This window comes from Oncorhynchus kisutch, linkage group LG5 (assembly GCF_002021735.2).
Source record: "Oncorhynchus kisutch isolate 150728-3 linkage group LG5, Okis_V2, whole genome shotgun sequence".
Taxonomy (NCBI): Eukaryota; Metazoa; Chordata; class Actinopteri; order Salmoniformes; family Salmonidae; genus Oncorhynchus; species Oncorhynchus kisutch.
Window position 1 is genome coordinate 77,928,390 of NC_034178.2, and position 26,549 is coordinate 77,954,938.

At 45.8% G+C, this 26,549-nt stretch overlaps 1 protein-coding gene across 2 annotated transcripts in view; it reads right to left on the reverse strand.

The window, feature by feature from the left end:
- Positions 1-228: 228 nt before the first annotated feature.
- Positions 229-26,549, reverse strand: part of hdac11 (histone deacetylase 11) — a 53,336-nt gene continuing 27,015 nt past the window's right edge. The window contains exons 7-11 of one of the 2 annotated variants that reach the window (XR_004210124.1): positions 26,081-26,143; positions 7,567-7,663; positions 6,330-6,508; positions 3,661-4,281; positions 229-3,598 (exon numbers count right to left, since the gene is read on the reverse strand). Coding sequence is in view for 1 of the 2 variants with exons in the window: in XM_031825879.1 (XP_031681739.1) it covers positions 4,015-4,281; positions 6,330-6,508; positions 7,567-7,663; positions 26,081-26,143 (606 nt within the window). In the remaining variant the exon portion in view is untranslated. Of the gene's footprint in view, positions 4,282-6,329; positions 6,509-7,566; positions 7,664-26,080; positions 26,144-26,549 lie in introns of both variants that reach the window. The other variant, XM_031825879.1, reaches the window with a different exon arrangement.

The following is a 26,549-nucleotide window of genomic DNA, read 5'->3' on the forward strand; positions in this document are numbered from 1 at the left end:
GCCTCTAATCAGGACAACAGTTGTCTGCTGTGCTAACATCATTGCAAAAGGGTTTTCTAATGATCAATTATCATTTTAAAATGATAAACTTGGATTAGCTAACACAACGTGCCATTGGAACACAGGAGTGATGGTTGCTGATAATGGGCCTATGTAGATATTCCATTGAAAATCAGCCGTTTCCAGCTACAATAGTCATTTACAATATGAACAATGTCTACATTGTATTTCTAATCAATTTGATGTTATTTTAATTAACAAAACATTTGCTTTTCTTTCAAAAACAAGGACATTTCTAAGTGAACCCAAACTTTTGAACATTAGTAGATATGGGGAATACAGAATGGAATATAAATATAGGGAATACAACAGAATGTATATGAAACAAAAAAAGGAGTTATCTTGAAAGTAAGTTTGTTAGAATTCAAAAATTATTTCTGATTGAAGAAAAGGTGTGAGAAACAGGTTGAATATAATAAGGTTATGAATGGCTGAGTACAATAAGGTTATGAATGGCTGAATACAATAAGGTCATGAATGGCTGAATATAATAAGGTTATGAATGGCTGAATACAATAAGGTTATGAATGGCTGAATACAATAAGGTTATGAATGGCTGAGTACAATAAGGTTATGAATGGCTGAATACAATAAGGTCATGAATGGCTGAATATAATAAGGTTATGAATGGCTGAGTACAATAAGGTTATGAATGGCTGAATACAATAAGGTTATGAATGGCTGAGTACAATAAGGTTATGAATGGCTGAATACAATAAGGTCATGAATGGCTGAATATAATAAGGTTATGAATGGCTGAATACAATAAGGTCATGAATGGCTGAATACAATAAGGTCATGAATGGCCGAATACAATAAGGTCATGAATGGCTGAATACAATAAGGTTATGAATGGCAGAATACAATAAGGTCACGAATGGCTGAATACAATAAGGTTATGAATGGCTGAATACAATAAGGTCATGAATGGCTGAATACAATAAGGTCATGAATGGTGTCTGCTAAATGGCATTATTATGTTCATATATTACAAAGTTTAACCATCAGAATCACTTTAACATGGACAGATAATAGAATGAAGTATCACTGCTTTCTAACAAGTGCAGGAACCTTAAACCAAATATTTCAACAAAAGTCTTGGGATCAGGAGGATTCTAAATGTATTTCAGATGTGGTGCGGAGCGTAGCAGATCACATCAGAGATATGTTCCAAATGGCGCCCAATTCCTTACTTTTAACCAGGGCACGTTGGACCTCTGGTCAAAAGTAGTGGACTATACAGGAAATAGGATGCCATTTGGGATGAAGGCCAGATTTCCCAATCTGAAGAAGAACTACGTTTTGGAATGTTGCTATTCATTTTCATTTATTCATTGACCGATACCAATCATATTGTATTATTCTCTCATTAATTAATTAACCAATACCAATCATATTGTATTATTCTCATTAATTAATTAACCAATACCAATCATATTGTATTATTCTCTCATTAATTAATTAACCAATACCAATCATATTGTATTATTCTCTCATTAATTAATTAACCAATACCAATCATATTGTATTATTCTCTCATTAATTAATTAACCAATACCAATCATATTGTATTATTCTCTCATTAATTAATTAACCAATACCAATCATATTATATTACTCTCATCAATTACTTTTTTAAAATTTTTTAAATCACATTGTTATAATGCCCTTGAAACCCTGTGCCAAACACTCATACAACATGTAAAACTCTTCCAATATTATCAACATCCAATGAAGCAAATGTCTGTAAAGTCCTACTAAGTCCTACTGTAAAGTCCTTCTGTAAAGTCATACTGTAAAGTCCTACTAAGTTACCTTACAGCCCCTTTGGACAAAGTAGTGCCCTAAATAATAGGGTGTTAGGACACGGCCCATGAGTTTTCCCTCACCAACCCATGTGATTAGACCAGGTAAAGGCCCTTTTTTCATAGATTGGTCCTTCAAGTCAATATGAACTAGCGAATTCAAGTCAGTGGCAGTATCAAACCATACAGGCCCCTAGGCCCAACGTAGTGCACTATATAAGGAATTAGGTGCCATTTGGGTCATAGCCCAGGAGCCCAGGTGAAACTCTGGGCCAGTCAGACCTAACCCAGTTCCTAACCGTCATCAATATTAGGGTTTAAAAGGCCCTCTTTCTCCCTAGATTGGTTTGAACCAGAAACTAATACATGAACGAGAAAACTTAAGTCAATCTTAAAGTCCAATGTCTGAATTCACCATGTTTAGTGTTAGTATTAAACACTACTGCTGCTCTAGTTTCAACTGTTCTGCCTTATTATTATTCGACCATGCTGGTCATTTATGAACATTGAACATCTTGACCATGTTCTGTTATAATCTCCACCCGGCACAGCCAGAAGAGGACTGGCCACCCCACATAGCCTGGTTCCTCTCTAGGTTTCTTCCTAGGTATTGGCCTTTCTAGGGAGTTTTTCCTAGCCACCGTGCTTCTCCACCTGCATTGCTTGCTGTTTGGGGTTTTAGGCTGGGTTTCTGTACAGCACTTTGAGATATCAGCTGATGTACAAAGGGCTATATAAATAAATTTGATTTGATTTGATTTGATTACTGTCCACAGAAAACTATATATCTGTCTCAGTCCAACCCTGTAGCACTACAGAATGTCTCAGACCAACCCCGTACCACTAAAGAATGTCTCAGACCAACCCCGTACCACTAAAGAATGTCTCAGACCAACCCCGTACCACTACAGAATGTCTCAGACCAACCCCGAACCACTACCGAATGTCTCAGACCAACCCCGTACCACTACAGAATGTCTCAGACCAACCCTGTAGCACTACAGAATGTCTCAGACCAACCCCGAACCACTACAGAATGTCTCAGACCAACCCCGAACCACTACAGAATGTCTCAGACCAACCCCGTACCACTACAGAATGTCTCAGACCAACCCTGTAGCACTACAGAATGTCTCAGACCAACCCTGTAGCACTACAGAATGTCTCAAACCAACCCCGAACCACTACAGAATGTCTCAGACGAACCCCGAACCACTACAGAATGTCTCAGACGAACCCCGAACCACTACAGAATGTCTCAGACCAACCCCGTACCACTACAGAATGTCTCAGACCAACCCCGTACCACTACAGAATGTCTCAGACCAACCCCGAACCACTACAGAATGTCTCAGACCAAGTCTGTAGCACTACAGAATGTCTCAGTCCAACCCCGAACAACTACAGAATGTCTCAGACGAACCCCGAACCACTACAGAATGTCTCAGACCAACCCCGTAGCACTACAGAATGTCTCAGACCAACCCCGTACCACTACAGAATGTCTCAGACCAACCCCGTACCACTACAGAATGTCTCAGACCAACCCCGAACCACTACAGAATGTCTCAGACCAACCCCGAACCACTACAGAATGTCTCAGACCAAACCCGAACCACTACAGAATGTCTCAGACCAACCCCGTACCACTACAGAATGTCTCAGACGAACCCCGAACCACTACAGAATGTCTCAGACCAACTCTGTAGCACTACAGAATGTCTCAGTCCAACCTCGAACCACTACAGAATGTCTCAGACCAACTCTGTAGCACTACAGAATGTCTCAGTCCAACCCCGAACCACTACAGAATGTCTCAGACATTTACATTTTAGTAATTTAGCAGACACTGTTATCCATAGACTTACAGGAGCAACTAGTGTTAAGTGCTTTGCTCAAGGGCACATCGGTCGATTTTTCACCTAGCTGGCTCAGGGATTCAAATTACTGGCCAAACACTCTTAACCACTAGGCTACCCGACCAACCTTGTACCATTACCGACCCCTGTCACAGTCACCTTGGGCATCAGTAAGATCGTGGGGAAGTCTGAAAAGGTACTCTATTCCCGAGCATAACATTTTTCTTCTAGTGTCCTACGGTTCCAGGAGAAGCTCTGGACCCTAAGATCCAACTCATGTTCAGTTCCAGTCAAATGGTGTTGGGGGCTGGTCCTGTCGACACAGAGGAAGGGGAGGAGTCAGAGCTGCTCATCACGAGGGGGACTCCGCCCACACACTCCTCTGCCACCTCCCCATCCTCATTCCCTCCAATCAGGCCCTGGCGATGCAGGTTGATGATGGAGTCAGCGATGATGCGAGCAGTCTTCTTCTGGTATCCACCAGATGTCACCATCAGGATGGGAATCCCTCTCCTTCGTGCTGCCCGGAACACTATTTCATCCCTCTTTATGATGCCCTGGAAGAGAGGAGCATTCAAGCCTCAGTTTGAGTCTAGACAGCCTCTAGAAAACGGTTTCATCATTTTGTCTTTGACATTTAATCTTAGTGCACAATAACAACCCAAAGCTATGAGGATGAGGAAACGCTCCATAACGTCATATTATGGTAGAATCATTCCACACCCTTTCCCCTGAGGGACTGGAGCTCTGTGTTTCTACTCCTCTCTGCCCCCATGCTTCCCTTTCCCCTCCATTCACAGACATTAACCCCAGCGTTGCCAGGTGGATGGAGACATCTGGACAGTCCCCCCCCCCAAATACACACCCTCCTCAGGGGGGAGAGGTGGAGACATGACAATGAGGACAGCTGGACTTGAGGGTTTAAAGAACAAGTGATTACCATCTCAGGGAATGGAAAGACTGACTCCCCTACCAAACCTACATGTGGTGAGATAGCCAGTCCCCTACCAACCCTACCTGTGGTGACATAGCCAGTCCCCTACCAACCCTACCTGTGGTGAGATAGCCAGTCCCCTACCAACCCTACCTGTGGTGAGATAGCCAGTCCCCTACCAGTGGTGAGATAGCCAGTCCCCTACCAACCCGGCCTGTGGTGAGATAGCCAGTCCCCTACCAACCCTACCTGTGGTGACATAGCCAGTCCCCTACCAGTGGTGGGATAGCCAGTCCCCTACCAACCCTACCTGTGGTGAGATAGCCAGTCCCCTACCAACCCTACCTGTGGTGAGATAACCAGTCCCCTACCAGTGGTGAGATAGCCAGTCCCCTACCAACCCGGCCTGTGGTGACATAGCCAGTCCCCTACCAACCCTACCAGTGGTGGGATAGCCAGTCCCCTACCAGTGGTGGGATAGCCAGTCCCCTACCAACCCTACCTGCGGTGAGATAGCCAGTCCCCTACCAACCCTACCTGTGGTGAGATAGCCAGTCCCCTACCAGTGGTGAGATAGCCAGTCCCCTACCAACCCGGCCTGTGGTGAGATAGCCAGTCCCCTACCAACCCTACCAGTGGTGAGATAGCCAGTCCCCTACCAACCCTACATGTGGTGAGATAGCCAGTCCCCTACCAACCCTACCTGTGGTGATATAGCCAATCCCCTACCAACCCTACCTGTGGTGACATAACCAGTCCCCTACCAGTGGTGAGATAGCCAGTCCCCTACCAAACCTACATGTGGTGAGATATCCAGTTCCCTACCAACCCTACCAGTGGTGAGATAGCCAGTCCCCTACCAACCATACCTGTGGTGACATAGCCAGTCCCCTACCAGTGGTGAGATAGCCAGTCCCCTACCAACCCTACCAGTGGTGACATAGCAAGTCCCCTACCAACCCTACATGTGGTGAGATAGCCAGTTCCCTACCAACCCTACCTGTGGTGACATAGCCAGTCCCCTACCAACCCTACCACTGGTGACATAGCCAGTCCCCTACCAACCCTACCTGTGGTGACATAGCCAGTCCCCTACCAACCCTACCAGTGGTGAGATAGCCAGTCCCCTACCAGTGGTGACATAGCCAGTCCCCTACCAACCCTACCTGTGGTGAGATAGCCAGTCCCCTACCAGTGGTGAGATAGCCAGTCCCCCACCAGTGGTGAGATAGCCAGTCCCCTACCAACCCTACCAGTGGTGAGATAGCCAGTCCCCTACCAACCCTACCAGTGGTGAGATAGCCAGTCCCCTACCAGTGGTGAGATAGCCAGTCCCCTACCAGTGGTGACATAGCCAGTCCCCTACCAACCCTACCTGTGGTGAGATAGCCAGTCCCCTACCAGTGGTGAGATAGCCAGTCCCCCACCAGTGGTGAGATAGCCAGTCCCCTACCAACCCTACCAGTGGTGAGATAGCCAGTCCCCTACCAACCCCACCAGTGGTGAGATAGCCAGTCCCCTACCAGTGGTGAGATAGCCAGTCCCCTACCAGTGGTGACATAGCCAGTCCCCTACCAACCCTACCTGTGGTGAGATAGCCAGTCCCCTACCAGTGGTGAGATAGCCAGTCCCCCACCAGTGGTGAGATAGCCAGTCCCCTACCAACCCTACCTGTGGTGAGATAGCCAGCCCTCCCAGGGGGTCTCCGTCTAGGATGTCTGTACCGGCGTTGTATACTATGATGTCAGGCCGGACCTCATTGAGAGCACCCTCCGAGTGGAGCTCTACCTTCTGGAGGTACTCATCATCCTCTGTCCCCCAGTCCAGCTCCACCTTACGCTTTATGGCTCCTGAGAGAGACATAGACAGACAGGTAGACAGACAGGTCCTCCGTCCCCCAGTACATTACATTTAATCGCCCCGGGAAACACTACAATGTACAGTGCATTCGGAAAGTATTGTATTCAGACCTCTTGCTATGAGATTCGAAATTGAGCTCAGGTGCATCCTGTTTCCATTGATAGAGCCCATAGTGCCTATAGAACCCAAGTCATTTCATGCCTGTTATAAATAAGGATATTTTAAATGTGTTATGAATTAAACTATTTTACATTTGTTTTGAAAGTACAACAGAATAATGAGACACTGATTTAACCTCCTGAAATAAATCAACTGTACAGGTCCAACACACACACTTTTTGCACCGACACACACGCACACACACACACGCACACACACACACACACACACACACACACACACACACACTTCCAGCAGGTATGGAGAGGGTTTGTTTGAGATGGACAGAATGAGAACAGTCTTCAGGTAGAGGGGTAGAGAGTCAGAGCAGAGAAATCTCTTTAGGCAGCAGAGTGGGACAGGTCAGAGTCTGCCCCCTGTGGGACACAAAAATAAAACCACTTCTCTATACAGCAACAAACTATAAGACTATTATCGAACCACTATTGATTTCATGGTCCAGTGGCCTCGTCCATATATCAAAACACAATATCCAATTTAGTACCCCAAAAAAACAATATGGAGATCATTTTGCGTATCCGTCTCCAGGTTAGATGTATCGGTTGTAAAGGGTTAGGAGTCATAGGTTAGTGGTATCTTACTCTTAGGGTATCCGTCTCCAGGGTAGATGTATCGGTTATAGAGAGTTAGGGGTCATAGGTTAGTGGTATCTTACTCCAGGTTAGATGTATCGGTTATAGAGGGTTAGGGGTCATAGGTTAGTGGTTAGTGGTATCTTACTCTTTGCATATCCGTCTCCAGGGTAGATGTATCGGTTGTAGAGGGTTAGGGGTCATAGGTTAGTGGTATCTTACTCCTAGGGTATCTGTCTCCAGGGTAGATGCATCGGTTGTAGAGGGTTAGGGGTCATAGGTTAGTGGCATCTTACTCTTTGCGTATCCGTCTCCAGGGTAGATGTATCGGTTGTAGACGTCCATGATGAAAACACGTCTGTCATCCAGGAAGTCACGCTCATGACCGTTCCCCTAGGCAGAAAGAAGAAGTGATGTCAGAGCCATTCTACACAGAGATCCTTTAGCATCCCTGATATTATGATGTTACCTCCTGACAGAGTGACAGGGTGAGATGAGGGCTAAATAATGTTGCTGTCCGTCCAAACACGTTCCGGTTAAAATGACACTCATCCAAAAGTCAACACATCTACATCACTCTTCATATCCTTCTGTTTCTCCATCTGTCCACTAGTGTCTGGAAGCATCACTACTCATCAGTCTGTTGTGCTGTCGTCACTATGGAAGCATCACTACTCATCAGTCTGTTGTGCTGTCGTCACTATGGAAGCATCACTACTCATCAGTCTGTTGTGCTGTCGTCACTATGGAAGCATCACTACTCATCAGTCTGTTGTGCTGTCATCACTATGGAAGCATCACTCCTCATCAGTCTGTTGTTCTGTCGTCACTATGGAAGCATCACTACTCATCAGTCTGTTGTGCTGTCATCACTATGGAAGCATCACTAATCATCAGTCTGTTGTGCTGTCATCACTATGGAAGCATCACTCCTCATCAGTCTGTTGTGCTGTCGTCACTATGGAAGCATCACTACTCATCAGTCTGTTGTGCTGTCGTCACTATGGAAGCATCACTCCTCATCAGTCTGTTGTGCTGTCGTCACTATGGAAGCATCACTACTCATCAGTCTGTTGTGCTGTCGTCACTATGGAAGCATCACTACTCATCAGTCTGTTGTGCTGTCATCACTATGGAAGCATCACTACTCAGTCTGTTGTGCTGTCGTCACTATGGAAGCATCACTACTCATCAGTCTGTTGTGCTGTCGTCACTATGGAAGCATCACTACTCATCAGTCTGTTGTGCTGTCGTCACTATGGAAGCATCACTACTCATCAGTCTGTTGTGCTGTCGTCACTATGGAAGCATCACTCCTCATCAGTCTGTTGTGATGTCGTCACTATGGAAGCATCACTACTCATCAGTCTGTTGTGCTGTCGTCACTATGGAAGCATCACTCTTCATCAGTCTGTTGTGCTGTCGTCACCATGGAAGCATCACTCCGCATCAGTCTGTTGTGCTGTCGTCACTATGGAAGCATCACTACTCATCAGTCTGTTGTGCTGTCGTCACTATGGAAGCATCACTCCTCATCAGTCTGTTGTGCTGTCGTCACTATGGAAGCATCACTACTCATCAGTCTGTTGTGCTGTCGTCACTATGGAAGCATCACTACTCATCAGTCTGTTGTGCTGTCGTCACTATGGAAGCATCACTACTCATCAGTCTGTTGTGCTGTCGTCACTATGGAAGCATCACTACTCATCAGTCTGTTGTGCTGTCGTCACTATGGAAGCATCACTACTCATCAGTCTGTTGTGCTGTCGTCACTATGGAAGCATCACTACTCATCAGTCTGTTGTGCTGTCATCACTATGGAAGCATCACTACTCATCAGTCTGTTGTGCTGTCATCACTATGGAAGCATCACTACTCAGTCTGTTGTGCTGTCATCACTATGGAAGCATCACTACTCATCAGTCTGTTGTGCTGTCATCACTATGGAAGCATCACTACTCATCAGTCTGTTGTGCTGTCGTCACTATGGAAGCATCACTACTCATCAGTCTGTTGTGCTGTCGTCACTATGGAAGCATCACTACTCATCAGTCTGTTGTGCTGTCGTCACTATGGAAGCATCACTACTCATCAGTCTGTTGTGCTGTCGTCACTATGGAAGCATCACTACTCATCAGTCTGTTGTGCTGTCGTCACTATGGAAGCATCACTACTCATCAGTCTGTTGTGCTGTCATCACTATGGAAGCATCACTACTCAGTCTGTTGTGCTGTCATCACTATGGAAGCATCACTACTCATCAGTCTGTTGTGCTGTCGTCACTATGGAAGCATCACTACTCATCAGTCTGTTGTGCTGTCGTCACTATGGAAGCATCACTCCTCATCAGTCTGTTGTGCTGTCGTCACTATGGAAGCATCACTACTCATCAGTCTGTTGTGCTGTCGTCACTATGGAAGCATCACTCTTCATCAGTCTGTTGTGCTGTCGTCACTATGGAAGCATCACTCCTCATCAGTCTGTTGTGCTGTCGTCACTATGGAAGCATCACTCCTCATCAGTCTGTTGTGCTGTCGTCACTATGGAAGCATCACTCCTCATCAGTCTGTTGTGCTGTCGTCACTATGGAAGCATCACTACTCATCAGTCTGTTGTGCTGTCGTCACTATGGAAGCATCACTACTCATCAGTCTGTTGTGCTGTCGTCACTATGAAGCATCACTACTCATCAGTCTGTTGTGCTGTCGTCACTATGGAAGCATCACTACTCATCAGTCTGTTGTGCTGTCGTGACTATGGAAGCATCACTACTCATCAGTCTGTTGTGCTGTCGTCACTATGGAAGCATCACTACTCATCAGTCTGTTGTGCTGTCATCACTATGGAAGCATCACTACTCAGTCTGTTGTGCTGTCATCACTATGGAAGCATCACTACTCATCAGTCTGTTGTGCTGTCGTCACTATGGAAGCATCACTACTCATCAGTCTGTTGTGCTGTCGTCACTATGGAAGCATCACTCCTCATCAGTCTGTTGTGCTGTCGTCACTATGGAAGCATCACTACTCATCAGTCTGTTGTGCTGTCGTCACTATGGAAGCATCACTACTCATCAGTCTGTTGTGCTGTCGTCACTATGGAAGCATCACTACTCATCAGTCTGTTGTGCTGTCGTCACTATGGAAGCATCACTACTCATCAGTCTGTTGTGCTGTCGTCACTATGGAAGCATCACTCCTCATCAGTCTGTTGTGCTGTCGTCACTATGGAAGCATCACTACTCATCAGTCTGTTGTGCTGTCGTCACTATGGAAGCATCACTACTCATCAGTCTGTTGTGCTGTCGTCACTATGGAAGCATCACTACTCATCAGTCTGTTGTGCTGTCGTCACTATGGAAGCATCACTACTCATCAGTCTGTTGTGCTGTCGTCACTATGGAAGCATCACTACTCATCAGTCTGTTGTGCTGTCGTCACTATGGAAGCATCACTCCTCATCAGTCTGTTGTTCTGTCGTCACTATGGAAGCATCACTACTCATCAGTCTGTTGTGCTGTCATCACTATGGAAGCATCACTACTCATCAGTCTGTTGTGCTGTCATCACTATGGAAGCATCACTCCTCATCAGTCTGTTGTGTTGTCATCACTATGGAAGCATCACTCCTCATCAGTCTGTTGTGCTGTCGTCACTATGGAAGCATCACTACTCATCAGTCTGTTGTGCTGTCGTCACTATGGAAGCATCACTCCTCATCAGTCTGTTGTGCTGTCGTCACTATGGAAGCATCACTACTCATCAGTCTGTTGTGCTGTCGTCACTATGGAAGCATCACTACTCATCAGTCTGTTGTGCTGTCGTCACTATGGAAGCATCACTACTCATCAGTCTGTTGTGCTGTCGTCACTATGGAAGCATCACTACTCATCAGTCTGTTGTGCTGTCGTCACTATGGAAGCATCACTACTCATCAGTCTGTTGTGCTGTCGTCACTATGGAAGCATCACTACTCATCAGTCTGTTGTGCTGTCGTCACTATGGAAGCATCACTCCTCATCAGTCTGTTGTGCTGTCGTCACTATGGAAGCATCACTCCTCATCAGTCTGTTGTGCTGTCGTCACTATGGAAGCATCACTACTCATCAGTCTGTTGTGCTGTCATCACTATGGAAGCATCACTCTTCATCAGTCTGTTGTGCTGTCGTCACTATGGAAGCATCACTCCTCATCAGTCTGTTGTGCTGTCGTCACTATGGAAGCATCACTCCTCATCAGTCTGTTGTGCTGTCGTCACTATGGAAGCATCACTCCTCATCAGTCTGTTGTGCTGTCGTCACTATGGAAGCATCACTACTCATCAGTCTGTTGTGCTGTCGTCACTATGGAATCATCACTACTCATCAGTCTGTTGTGCTGTCGTCACTATGGAAGCATCACTACTCATCAGTCTGTTGTGCTGTCGTCACTATGGAAGCATCAATACTCATCAGTCTGTTGTGCTGTCGTCACTATGGAAGCATCACTACTCATCAGTCTGTTGTGCTGTCGTCACTATGGAAACATCACTACTCATCAGTCTGTTGTGCTGTCATCACTATGGAAGCATCACTACTCATCAGTCTGTTGTGCTGTCATCACTATGGAAGCATCACTACTCAGTCTGTTGTGCTGTCATCACTATGGAAGCATCACTACTCATCAGTCTGTTGTGCTGTCATCACTATGGAAGCATCACTACTCATCAGTCTGTTGTGCTGTCGTCACTATGGAAGCATCACTACTCATCAGTCTGTTGTGCTGTCGTCACTATGGAAGCATCACTACTCATCAGTCTGTTGTGCTGTCGTCACTATGGAAGCATCACTACTCATCAGTCTGTTGTGCTGTCGTCACTATGGAAGCATCACTACTCATCAGTCTGTTGTGCTGTCGTCACTATGGAAGCATCACTACTCATCAGTCTGTTGTGCTGTCATCACTATGGAAGCATCACTACTCAGTCTGTTGTGCTGTCATCACTATGGAAGCATCACTACTCATCAGTCTGTTGTGCTGTCGTCACTATGGAAGCATCACTACTCATCAGTCTGTTGTGCTGTCGTCACTATGGAAGCATCACTCCTCATCAGTCTGTTGTGCTGTCGTCACTATGGAAGCATCACTCCTCATCAGTCTGTTGTGCTGTCGTCACTATGGAAGCATCACTACTCATCAGTCTTTTGTGCTGTCGTCACTATGGAAGCATCACTCTTCATCAGTCTGTTGTGCTGTCGTCACTATGGAAGCATCACTCCTCATCAGTCTGTTGTGCTGTCGTCACTATGGAAGCATCACTCCTCATCAGTCTGTTGTGCTGTCGTCACTATGGAAGCATCACTACTCATCAGTCTGTTGTGCTGTCGTCACTATGGAAGCATCACTACTCAGTCTGTTGTGCTGTCGTCAATATGGAAGCATCACTACTCATCAGTCTGTTGTGCTGTCGTCACTATGGAAGCATCACTACTCATCAGTCTGTTGTGCTGTCGTCACTATGGAAGCATCACTACTCATCAGTCTGTTGTGCTGTCATCACTATGGAAGCATCACTACTCATCAGTCTGTTGTGCTGTCATCACTATGGAAGCATCACTACTCAGTCTGTTGTGCTGTCATCACTATGGAAGCATCACTACTCATCAGTCTGTTGTGCTGTCATCACTATGGAAGCATCACTACTCATCAGTCTGTTGTGCTGTCGTCACTATGGAAGCATCACTACTCATCAGTCTGTTGTGCTGTCGTCACTATGGAAGCATCACTACTCATCAGTCTGTTGTGCTGTCGTCACTATGGAAGCATCACTACTCATCAGTCTGTTGTGCTGTCGTCACTATGGAAGCATCACTACTCATCAGTCTGTTGTGCTGTCGTCACTATGGAAGCATCACTACTCATCAGTCTGTTGTGCTGTCATCACTATGGAAGCATCACTACTCAGTCTGTTGTGCTGTCATCACTATGGAAGCATCACTACTCATCAGTCTGTTGTGCTGTCGTCACTATGGAAGCATCACTACTCATCAGTCTGTTGTGCTGTCGTCACTATGGAAGCATCACTCCTATCAGTCTGTTGTGCTGTCGTCACTATGGAAGCATCACTCCTCATCAGTCTGTTGTGCTGTCGTCACTATGGAAGCATCACTACTCATCAGTCTGTTGTGCTGTCGTCACTATGGAAAGCATCACTCTTCATCAGTCTGTTGTGCTGTCGTCACTATGGAAGCATCACTCCTCATCTAGTCTGTTGTGCTGTCTTCACTATGGAAGCATTCCCACTCCTCATCAGTCTGTTGTGCTGTCGTCACTATTTTGGGAAGCATTCACTCCTCATCAGTCTGGTGCTGCTTGTCGTCACTATGGAAGCGATCACTACTCATCCAGTCTGTTGTGCTGTCGTCACTTATGGAATCCATCACTACTCATCAGTCTGTGTGCTGTCGTCACTATGGAAGCATCACTACTCATCAGTCTGTTGTGCGTCGTCACTATGGAAGCATCAATAACAATCATTCAGTCTGTTGTGCTGTCGTTCACTATGGAAGCATCACTACCTCATCAGTCTGTTGTGCTGTCGTCACTATGGAAGCATCACTACTCATCCAGTTGTTGTGCTGTCATCACTATGAAGCATCCACACTGCTTGTCGTCACTATGAAGCATCACTTACTCATCAGTTCTGTTGTGCTTGTCGTCAACTATGGATAAGCATCACTACTCATCAGTCATGTTGTGCTGTCATCACTATGGAAGCATCACTACTCATCAGTTGTTGTGCTGTCGTTCACTATGTAAGCATCACTACTCATCAAGTCTGTTGTGCTGTCGTCAATATGGAAGGCATCACTACTCATCAGTCTGGTCAGTGCTGTCGTTCACTATTGGAAGCATCCACTACTCATCAGTCTGTTGTGCTGTCGTCAGCTATGGAAGCCATCACTTACTCATCAGTCTGTTGTGCTGTCATCACTAATGGAAGCATCACTACTCCTCATCAGTCATGTTGTGCTTGTCGTCACTATGGAAGCATCACTACTCATCAGTCTGTTGTGCTGTCGTCACTATGGAAGCATCACTACTCATCAGTCTGTTGTGCTGTCGTCACTATGGAAGCATCACTACTCATCAGTCTGTGCTTTGCTGTCGTCCACTATGGAACATCACCACTATCAGTCTGTTGTGCGTCGTCACTATGGAAGCATCACTACTCATCAGTCTGTTTGCTGTCGTCACTATGGAAGCATCACTACTTCATCAGTCTGTTGTGCTGTCGTCAACTATGGAAGCATCACTCTCATCAGTCTGTTGTGCTGTCGTCACTATGAAGCATCACTACCTCATCAGTCTGTTGTGCTGTCGTCACTATGGAAGCATCACATACTCCATCAGTTTGTTGTGCTGTCGTCACTATGGAAGCATCACTACTCATCAGTCTGTTGTGCTGTCGTCACTATGGAAGCATCATACTCATCAGTCTTGTGCTGTCGTCACTATGGAAGCATCACTACTCATCAGTTGTTGTGCTGTCATCACTATGGAAGGCATCACTACTCATCAGTCTGTTGTGCTGTCAGTCACTATGGAAGCATCACTACTCATCAGTCTGTTGTGCTGTCGGTCACTATGGAAGCATCACTACTCATCAGTCTGTTGTGCTGTGCGTCACTATGGAAGCATCACTACTCATTCACTCATCAGTCTGTTGTGCTGTCGTCACTATGGAAGCATCACTACTCATCAGTCTGTGTGCTGTCGTCACTATGGAAGCATCACTACTCATCAGTCTGTTGTGCTGTCGTCACTATGGAAGCATCACTACTCATCAGTCTGTTGTGCTGTCGTCACTATGGAAGCATCACTACTCATCAGTCTGTTGTGCTGTCGTCACTATGGAAGCATCACTACTCATCAGTCTGTTGTGCTGTCGTCACTATGGAAGCATCACTACTCATCAGTCTGTTGTGCTGTCGTCACTATGGAAGCATCACTACTCATCAGTCTGTTGTGCTGTCGTCACTATGGAAGCATCACTACTCATCAGTCTGTTGTGCTGTCGTCACTATGGAAGCATCACTACTCATCAGTCTGTTGTGCTGTCGTCACTATGGAAGCATCACTACTCATCAGTCTGTTGTGCTGTCAGTCACTATGGAAGCATCACTACTCATCAGTCTGTTGTGCTGTCATCACTATGGAAGCATCACTACTCATCAGTCTGTTGTGCTGTCGTCACTATGGAAGCATCACTACTCATCAGTCTGTTGTGCTGTCGTCACTATGGAAGCATCACTACTCATCAGTCTGTTGTGCTGTCGTCACTATGGAAGCATCACTACTCATCAGTCTGTTGTGCTGTCGTCACTATGGAAGCATCACTACTCATCAGTCTGTTGTGCTGTCGTCACTATGGAAGCATCACTACTCATCAGTCTGTTGTGCTGTCGTCACTATGGAAGCATCACTACTCATCAGTCTGTTGTGCTGTCGTCACTATGGAAGCATCACTACTCATCAGTCTGTTGTGCTGTCCTCACTATGGAAGCATCACTACTCATCAGTCTGTTGTGCTGTCGTCACTATGGAAGCATCACTACTCATCAGTCTGTTGTGCTGTCGTCACTATGGAAGCATCACTACTCATCAGTCTGTTGTGCTGTCGTCACTATGGAAGCATCACTACTCATCAGTCTGTTGTGCTGTCGTCACTATGGAAGCATCACTACTCATCAGTCTGTTGTGCTGTCGTCACTATGGAAGCATCACTACTCATCAGTCTGTTGTGCTGTCGTCACTATGGAAGCATCACTACTCATCAGTCTGTTGTGCTGTCGTCACTATGGAAGCATCACTACTCATCAGTCTGTTGTGCTGTCGTCACTATGGAAGCATCACTACTCATCAGTCTGTTGTGCTGTCGTCACTATGGAAGCATCACTACTCATCAGTCTGTTGTGCTGTCGTCACTATGGAAGCATCACTACTCATCAGTCTGTTGTGCTGTCGTCACTATGGAAGCATCACTACTCATCAGTCTGTTGTGCTGTCGTCACTATGGAAGCATCACTACTCATCAGTCTGTTGTGCTGTCGTCACTATGGAAGCATCACTACTCATCAGTCTGTTGTGCTGTCGTCACTATGGAAGCATCACTACTCATCAGTCTGTTGTGCTGTCGTCACTATGGAAGCATCACTACTCATCAGTCTGTTGTGCTGTCGTCACTATGGAAGCATCACTACTCATCAGTCTGTTGTGCTGTCGTCACTATGGAAGCATCACTACTCATCAGTCTGTTGTGCTGTCGTCACTATGGAAGCATCACTACTCATCAGTCTGTTGTGCTGTCGTCACTATGGAAGCATCACTACTCATCAGGTCTGTTGTGCTGTCGTCACTATGGAAGCATCACTACTCATCAGTCTGTTGTGCTGTCGTCACTATGGAAGCATCACTACTCATCAGTCTGTTGTGCTGTCGTCACTATGGAAGCATCACTACTCATCAGTCTGTTGTGCTGTCATCACTATGGAAGCATCACTACTCATCAGTCTGTTGTGCTGTCGTCACTATGAAGCATCACTACTCATCAGTCTGTTGTGCTGTCGTCACTATGGAAGCATCACTACTCATCAGTCTGTTGTGCTGTCGTCACTATGGAAGCATCACTACTCATCAGTCTGTTGTGCTGTCGTCACTATGGAAGCATCACTACTCATCAGTCTGTTGTGCTGTCGTCACTATGGAAGCATCACTACTCATCAGTCTGTTGTGCTGTCGTCACTATGGAAGCATCACTACTCATCAGTCTTTGTGCTGTCATCACTATGGAAGCATCACTACTCATCAGTCTGTTGTGCTGTCATCACTATGGAAGCATCACTACTCTCAGTCTGTTGTGCTGTCATCACTATGGAAGCATCACTACTCATCAGTCTGTTGTGCTGTCGTCACTATGGAAGCATCACTACTCATCAGTCTGTTGTGCTGTCGTCACTATGGAAGCATCACTACTCATCAGTCTGTTGTGCTGTCGTCACTATGGAAGCATCACTACTCATCAGTCTGTTGTGCTGTCGTCACTATGGAAGCATCACTACTCATCAGTCTGTTGTGCTGTCGTCACTATGGAAGCATCACTACTCATCAGTCTGTTGTGCTGTCGTCACTATGGAAGCATCACTACTCATCAGTCTGTTGTGCTGTCGTCACTATGGAAGCATCACTACTCATCAGTCTGTTGTGCTGTCGTCACTATGGAAGCATCACTACTCATCAGTCTGTTGTGCTGTCGTCACTATGGAAGCATCACTACTCATCAGTCTGTTGTGCTGTCGTCACTATGGAAGCATCACTACTCATCAGTCTGTTGTGCTGTCGTCACTATGGAAGCATCACTACTCATCAGTTGTGTGCTGTCGTCACTATGGAAGCATCCACTACTCATCAGTCTGTCGTCACTATGGAAGCATCACTACTCATCAGTCTGTTGTGCTGTCATCACTTTGGAAGCATCACTACTCATCAGTCTGTTGTGCTGTCGTCACTATGGAAGCATCACTACTCATCAGTCTGTTGTGCTGTCGTCACTATGGAAGCATCACTACTCATCAGTCTGTTGTGCTGTCGTCACTATGGAAGCATCACTACTCATCAGTCTGTTGTGCTGTCGTCACTATGGAAGCATCACTACTCATCAGTCTCTTGTGCTGTCGTCACTATGGAAGCATCACTACTCATCAGTCTGTTGTGCTGTCATCACTATGGAAGCATCACTACTCAGTCTGTTGTGCTGTCATCACTATGGAAGCATCACTACTCATCAGTCTGTTGTGCTGTCATCACTATGGAAGCATCACTACTCAGTCTGTTGTGCTGTCATCACTATGGAAGCATCACTACTCATCAGTCTGTTGTGCTGTCGTCACTATGGAAGCATCACTCCTCATCAGTCTGTTGTGCTGTCGTCACTATGGAAGCATCACTACTCATCAGTCTGTTGTGCTGTGGTCACTATGGAAGCATCACTCTTCATCAGTCTGTTGTGCTGTCGTCACTATGGAAGCATCACTCCTCATCAGTCTGTTGTGCTGTCGTCACTATGGAAGCATCACTACTCATCAGTCTGTTGTGCTGTCGTCACTATGGAAGCATCACTCCTCATCAGTCTGATGTGCTGTCGTCACTATGGAAGCATCACTACTCATCAGTCTGTTGTGCTGTCGTCACTATGGAAGCATCACTACTCATCAGTCTGTTGTGCTGTCGTCACTATGGAAGCATCACTACTCATCAGTCTGTTGTGCTGTCGTCACTATGGAAGCATCACTACTCATCAGTCTGTTGTGCTGTCGTCACTATGGAAGCACCACTACTCATCAGTCTGTTGTGCTGTCGTCACTATGGAAGCATCACTACTCATCAGTCTGTTGTGCTGTCATCACTTTGGAAGCATCACTACTCATCAGTCTGTTGTGCTGTCGTCACTATGGAAGCATCACTACTCATCAGTCTGTTGTGCTGTCGTCACTATGGAAGCATCACTACTCATCAGTCTGTTGTGCTGTCGTCACTATGGAAGCATCACTACTCATCAGTCTGTTGTGCTGTCGTCACTATGGAAGCATCACTACTCATCAGTCTGTTGTGCTGTCGTCACTATGGAAGCATCACTACTCATCAGTCTGTTGTGCTGTCGTCACTATGGAAGCATCAATACTCATCAGTCTGTTGTGCTGTCGTCACTATGGAAGCATCACTACTCATCAGTCTGTTGTGCTGTCATCACTATGGAAGCATCACTACTCATCAGTCTGTTGTGCTGTCATCACTATGGAAGCATCACTACTCAGTCTGTTGTGCTGTCATCACTATGGAAGCATCACTACTCATCAGTCTGTTGTGCTGTCATCACTATGGAAGCATCACTACTCATCAGTCTGTTGTGCTGTCATCACTATGGAAGCATCACTACTCATCAGTCTGTTGTGCTGTCATCACTATGGAAGCATCACTACTCATCAGTCTGTTGTGCTGTCGTCACTATGGAAGCATCACTCCTCATCAGTCTGTTGTGCTGTCGTCACTATGGAAGCATCACTACTCATCAGTCTGTTGTGCTGTGGTCACTATGGAAGCATCACTCTTCATCAGTCTGTTGTGCTGTCGTCACTATGGAAGCATCACTCCTCATCAGTCTGTTGTGCTGTCGTCACTATGGAAGCATCACTACTCATCAGTCTGTTGTGCTGTCGTCACTATGGAAGCATCACTACTCATCAGTCTGTTGTGCTGTGGTCACTATGGAAGCATCACTCTTCATCAGTCTGTTGTGCTGTCGTCACTATGGAAGCATCACTCCTCATCAGTCTGTTGTGCTGTCGTCACTATGGAAGCATCACTACTCATCAGTCTGTTGTGCTGTCGTCACTATGGAAGCATCACTCCTCATCAGTCTGTTGTGCTGTCGTCACTATGGAAGCATCACTACTCATCAGTCTGTTGTGCTGTCGTCACTATGGAAGCATCACTACTCATCAGTCTGTTGTGCTGTCGTCACTATGGAAGCATCACTACTCATCAGTCTGTTGTGCTGTCGTCACTATGGAAGCATCACTACTCATCAGTCTGTTGTGCTGTCGTCACTATGGAAGCACCACTACTCATCAGTCTGTTGTGCTGTCGTCACTATGGAAGCATCACTACTCAGTCTGTTGTGCTGTCGTCACTATGGAAGCATCACTACTCATCAGTCTGTTGTGCTGTCGTCACTATGGAAGCATCACTACTCATCAGTCTGTTGTGCTGTCGTCACTATGGAAGCATCACTACTCATCAGTCTGTTGTGCTGTCGTCACTATGGAAGCATCACTACTCATCAGTCTGTTGTGCTGTCGTCACTATGGAAGCATCACTACTCATCAGTCTGTTGTGCTGTCGTCACTATGGAAGCATCACTACTCATCAGTCTGTTGTGCTCTCGTCACTATGGAAGCATCACTACTCATCAGTCTGTTGTGCTGTCGTCACTATGGAAGCATCACTACTCATCAGTCTGTTGTGCTGTCGTCACTATGGAAGCATCACTACTCATCAGTCTGTTGTGCTGTCGTCACTATGGAAGCATCACTACTCATCAGTCTGTTGTGCTGTCGTCACTATGGAAGCATCACTACTCATCAGTCTGTTGTGCTGTCGTCACTATGGAAGCATCACTACTCATCAGTCTGTTGTGCTGTCGTCACTATGGAAGCATCACTACTCATCAGTCTGTTGTGCTGTCGTCACTATGGAAGCATCACTCCTCATCAGTCTGTTGTGCTGTCGTCACTATGGAAGCATCACTACTCATCAGTCTGTTGTGCTGTCGTCACTATGGAAGCATCACTACTCATCAGTCTGTTGTGCTGTCGTCACTATGGAAGCATCACTACTCATCAGTCTGTTGTGCTGTCGTCACTATGGAAGCATCACTACTCATCAGTCTGTTGTGCTGTCGTCACTATGGAAGCATCACTACTCATCAGTCTGTTGTGCTGTCGTCACTATGGAAGCATCAATACTCATCAGTCTGTTGTGCTGTCGTCACTATGGAAGCATCACTACTCATCAGTCTGTTGTGCTGTCATCACTATGGAAGCATCACTACTCATCAGTCAGATGTGCTGTCATCACTATGGAAGCATCACTACTCATCAGTCTGTTGTGCTGTCGTCACTATGTAAGCATCACTACTCATCAGTCTGTTGTGCTGTCGTCACTATGGAAGCATCACTACCCATCAGTCTGTTGTGCTGTCGTCACTATGGAAGCATCACTACTCATCAGTCTGTTGTGCTGTCGTCACTATGGAAGCATCACTACTCATCAGTCTCTTGTGCTGTCGTCACTATGGAAGCATCACTACTCATCAGTCTGTTGTGCTGTCATCACTATGGAAGCATCACTACTCAGTCTGTTGTGCTGTCATCACTATGGAAGCATCACTACTCATCAGTCTGTTGTGCTGTCATCACTATGGAAGCATCACTACTCAGTCTGTTGTGCTGTCATCACTATGGAAGCATCACTACTCATCAGTCTGTTGTGCTGTCGTCACTATGGAAGCATCACTCCTCATCAGTCTGTTGTGCTGTCGTCACTATGGAAGCATCACTACTCATCAGTCTGTTGTGCTGTGGTCACTATGGAAGCATCACTCTTCATCAGTCTGTTGTGCTGTCGTCACTATGGAAGCATCACTCCTCATCAGTCTGTTGTGCTGTCGTCACTATGGAAGCATCACTACTCATCAGTCTGTTGTGCTGTCGTCACTATGGAAGCATCACTCCTCATCAGTCTGTTGTGCTGTCGTCACTATGGAAGCATCACTACTCATCAGTCTGTTGTGCTGTCGTCACTATGGAAGCATCACTACTCATCAGTCTGTTGTGCTGTCGTCACTATGGAAGCATCACTACTCATCAGTCTGTTGTGCTGTCGTCACTATGGAAGCATCACTACTCATCAGTCTGTTGTGCTGTCGTCACTATGGAAGCACCACTACTCATCAGTCTGTTGTGCTGTCGTCACTATGGAAGCATCACTACTCATCAGTCTGTTGTGCTGTCATCACTTTGGAAGCATCACTACTCATCAGTCTGTTGTGCTGTCGTCACTATGGAAGCATCACTACTCATCAGTCTGTTGTGCTGTCGTCACTATGGAAGCATCACTACTCATCAGTCTGTTGTGCTGTCGTCACTATGGAAGCATCACTACTCATCAGTCTGTTGTGCTGTCGTCACTATGGAAGCATCACTACTCATCAGTCTCTTGTGCTGTCGTCACTATGGAAGCATCACTACTCATCAGTCTGTTGTGCTGTCATCACTATGGAAGCATCACTACTCAGTCTGTTGTGCTGTCATCACTATGGAAGCATCACTACTCATCAGTCTGTTGTGCTGTCATCACTATGGAAGCATCACTACTCAGTCTGTTGTGCTGTCATCACTATGGAAGCATCACTACTCATCAGTCTGTTGTGCTGTCGTCACTATGGAAGCATCACTCCTCATCAGTCTGTTGTGCTGTCGTCACTATGGAAGCATCACTACTCATCAGTCTGTTGTGCTGTGGTCACTATGGAAGCATCACTCTTCATCAGTCTGTTGTGCTGTCGTCACTATGGAAGCATCACTCCTCATCAGTCTGTTGTGCTGTCGTCACTATGGAAGCATCACTACTCATCAGTCTGTTGTGCTGTCGTCACTATGGAAGCATCACTCCTCATCAGTCTGATGTGCTGTCGTCACTATGGAAGCATCACTACTCATCAGTCTGTTGTGCTGTCGTCACTATGGAAGCATCACTACTCATCAGTCTGTTGTGCTGTCGTCACTATGGAAGCATCACTACTCATCAGTCTGTTGTGCTGTCGTCACTATGGAAGCATCACTACTCATCAGTCTGTTGTGCTGTCGTCACTATGGAAGCACCACTACTCATCAGTCTGTTGTGCTGTCGTCACTATGGAAGCATCACTACTCATCAGTCTGTTGTGCTGTCATCACTTTGGAAGCATCACTACTCATCAGTCTGTTGTGCTGTCGTCACTATGGAAGCATCACTACTCATCAGTCTGTTGTGCTGTCGTCACTATGGAAGCATCACTACTCATCAGTCTGTTGTGCTGTCGTCACTATGGAAGCATCACTACTCATCAGTCTGTTGTGCTGTCGTCACTATGGAAGCATCACTACTCATCAGTCTGTTGTGCTGTCGTCACTATGGAAGCATCACTACTCATCAGTCTGTTGTGCTGTCGTCACTATGGAAGCATCAATACTCATCAGTCTGTTGTGCTGTCGTCACTATGGAAGCATCACTACTCATCAGTCTGTTGTGCTGTCATCACTATGGAAGCATCACTACTCATCAGTCTGTTGTGCTGTCATCACTATGGAAGCATCACTACTCAGTCTGTTGTGCTGTCATCACTATGGAAGCATCACTACTCATCAGTCTGTTGTGCTGTCATCACTATGGAAGCATCACTACTCATCAGTCTGTTGTGCTGTCATCACTATGGAAGCATCACTACTCATCAGTCTGTTGTGCTGTCATCACTATGGAAGCATCACTACTCATCAGTCTGTTGTGCTGTCGTCACTATGGAAGCATCACTCCTCATCAGTCTGTTGTGCTGTCGTCACTATGGAAGCATCACTACTCATCAGTCTGTTGTGCTGTGGTCACTATGGAAGCATCACTCTTCATCAGTCTGTTGTGCTGTCGTCACTATGGAAGCATCACTCCTCATCAGTCTGTTGTGCTGTCGTCACTATGGAAGCATCACTACTCATCAGTCTGTTGTGCTGTCGTCACTATGGAAGCATCACTACTCATCAGTCTGTTGTGCTGTGGTCACTATGGAAGCATCACTCTTCATCAGTCTGTTGTGCTGTCGTCACTATGGAAGCATCACTCCTCATCAGTCTGTTGTGCTGTCGTCACTATGGAAGCATCACTACTCATCAGTCTGTTGTGCTGTCGTCACTATGGAAGCATCACTCCTCATCAGTCTGTTGTGCTGTCGTCACTATGGAAGCATCACTACTCATCAGTCTGTTGTGCTGTCGTCACTATGGAAGCATCACTACTCATCAGTCTGTTGTGCTGTCGTCACTATGGAAGCATCACTACTCATCAGTCTGTTGTGCTGTCGTCACTATGGAAGCATCACTACTCATCAGTCTGTTGTGCTGTCGTCACTATGGAAGCACCACTACTCATCAGTCTGTTGTGCTGTCGTCACTATGGAAGCATCACTACTCATCAGTCTGTTGTGCTGTCATCACTTTGGAAGCATCACTACTCATCAGTCTGTTGTGCTGTCGTCACTATGGAAGCATCACTACTCATCAGTCTGTTGTGCTGTCGTCACTATGGAAGCATCACTACTCATCAGTCTGTTGTGCTGTCGTCACTATGGAAGCATCACTACTCATCAGTCTGTTGTGCTGTCGTCACTATGGAAGCATCACTACTCATCAGTCTGTTGTGCTGTCGTCACTATGGAAGCATCACTACTCATCAGTCTGTTGTGCTGTCGTCACTTTGTAAGCATTAGTTCGTAATCTACATTCAGAACAAGACCACAGTGTCATAACTCTAGGTCTTAATTGGGGTCTGAAACCGCTCTCTTTCCCCCCCCCCCCCCCCCCACCCCATCAGCTTCCTCTCCTCCCCACCCTGGTCTGTGCTGATCAGGCTGTTTTAAGACTCATTTATATTCCTTCATTAGGATTCAGTCTATTGTTCTTTTCATTAATCATTAACATAGCAGCATCTGTATAGATCTGTTCTGATACCCAACTTTAACAAACCTTACTGGGGTAATTGGGAGGATGTGGTTTTGGGAGGATGTGGTTCATCTGAACACAAACTAAATATGCTAATTAGTAGGCTTCCTAAAAAAGTACAGTCAGAGTCAACTGGAATGAACATATTATCCACCTCAGAGAGAGATGAGAGGACTGTGCATCTCAATATCAACTGGACTGACTTATCTTTACTGAGGGACTACTTATACAGTGGTGAGTGGGCCCAGTGAACAGGATGCTATTTGGGAGGCTGAGACATTTACAATGACGCTGACGAGTGGGCCCAGTGAACAGGATGCTATTTGGGAGGCTGAGCCAGTTACAGTGACGCTGATGAGTGGGCCCAGTGAACAGGATGCTATTTGGGAGGCTGAGCCAGTTACAGTGACGCTGGTGAGTGGGCCCAGTGAACAGGATGCTATTTGGGAGGCTGAGACAGTTACAGTGACGCTGGTGAGTGGGCCCAGTGAACAGGATGCTATTTGGGAGGCTGAGACAGTTACAGTGACGCTGGTGAGTGGGCCCAGTGAACAAGATGCTATTTGGGATGCTGAGACAGTTACAGTGATGCTGGTGAGTGGGCCCAGTGAACAAGATGCGTGTAGTGGCTTCCTTTCGTCTTTACCATAGCCACTGCCCAAGCCTGAAGCGGGGTTGTTTGGTAGGCATACAGTCCACACTCAAGGTTTCCAAACGGCCAAACATTCAATGACATCCAGGGATATGGTGCAACAAAAATGTTTATTCTTCTTATATCTAACAAATAAATGATTCTCCAATCAACTTAAAGCATAGAATACTTGATATGGAAAATACATATTATGACCTGTCTGTATGTCTGTATGGTCAAAAAACTATACCGCTCCCGCATCTAGCAAGGACTCCCTCTCCCGAAGGCCCAATTCCTGCCTTTATCCTAACACACTTACCACAATACAATGAATAGGCAAGAGGGGGAGAGGGGGGGCCAAAAACTGAGTTACACTAACAACAAATGAATATATCTCAATCAGGTCAATATACATCATAAAGGTACCTAATATTTCATCATTTACATTCATATTTAATATATTTACACAAATATACATGGAGCTCCGTATGTTCAGTCTTTTATACAAATATGTCCGAGTGGGCCCAGTGAACAGGATGCTATTTGGGATGCTGAGACATTTACAGTGACGCTGGTGAGTGGGCCCAGTGAACAGGATGCTATTTGGGATGTTGAGACATTTACAGTGACGCTGGTGAGTGGGCCCAGTGAACAGGATGCTATTTGGGATGCTGAGACATTTACAGTGACGCTGGTGAGTGGGCCCAGTGAACAGGATGCTATTTGGGATGCTGAGACATTTACAGTGACGCTGGTGAGTGGGACCAGTGAACAAGATGCTATTTGGGATGCTGAGACAGCTACAGTAACCATCTCAGTTACAGTGACAACTCACCTGGTGTGCATCCAGATCTATGATGGTGGCTCTGGAGATTCCCTCCACCCTTTCAAACAGAAACTAGGACAGACAAACAGACAGACCGGCAGGAGGTGAACAAACAAACAGACAGACAGACAGGAGAACAGACATATTACTCTTTACCTTAGTCTCTGTCATGTATTTTATTTTACCTTTATTTAACTAGGCAAGTCAGTTAAGAACAAATTCTTATTTTCAATGACGGCCTAGGAACAGTGGGTTAACTGCCCCATTATTCACATTATTGTGGAATAGTAGACAAATCTATGCTGAACAAAAATATAAACGCAACATGCAAAAATGTTAATGATTTTACTGAGTTACAGTTCATATAAGGAAATCAGTCCATTTAAATTGGAAAAAAATAAGCTTTTTGTACTTATGGAACATTTCAGCTCAAGAGACAGGGGACAAACACTTTACAGGTTGTGTTTATATTTTGTTC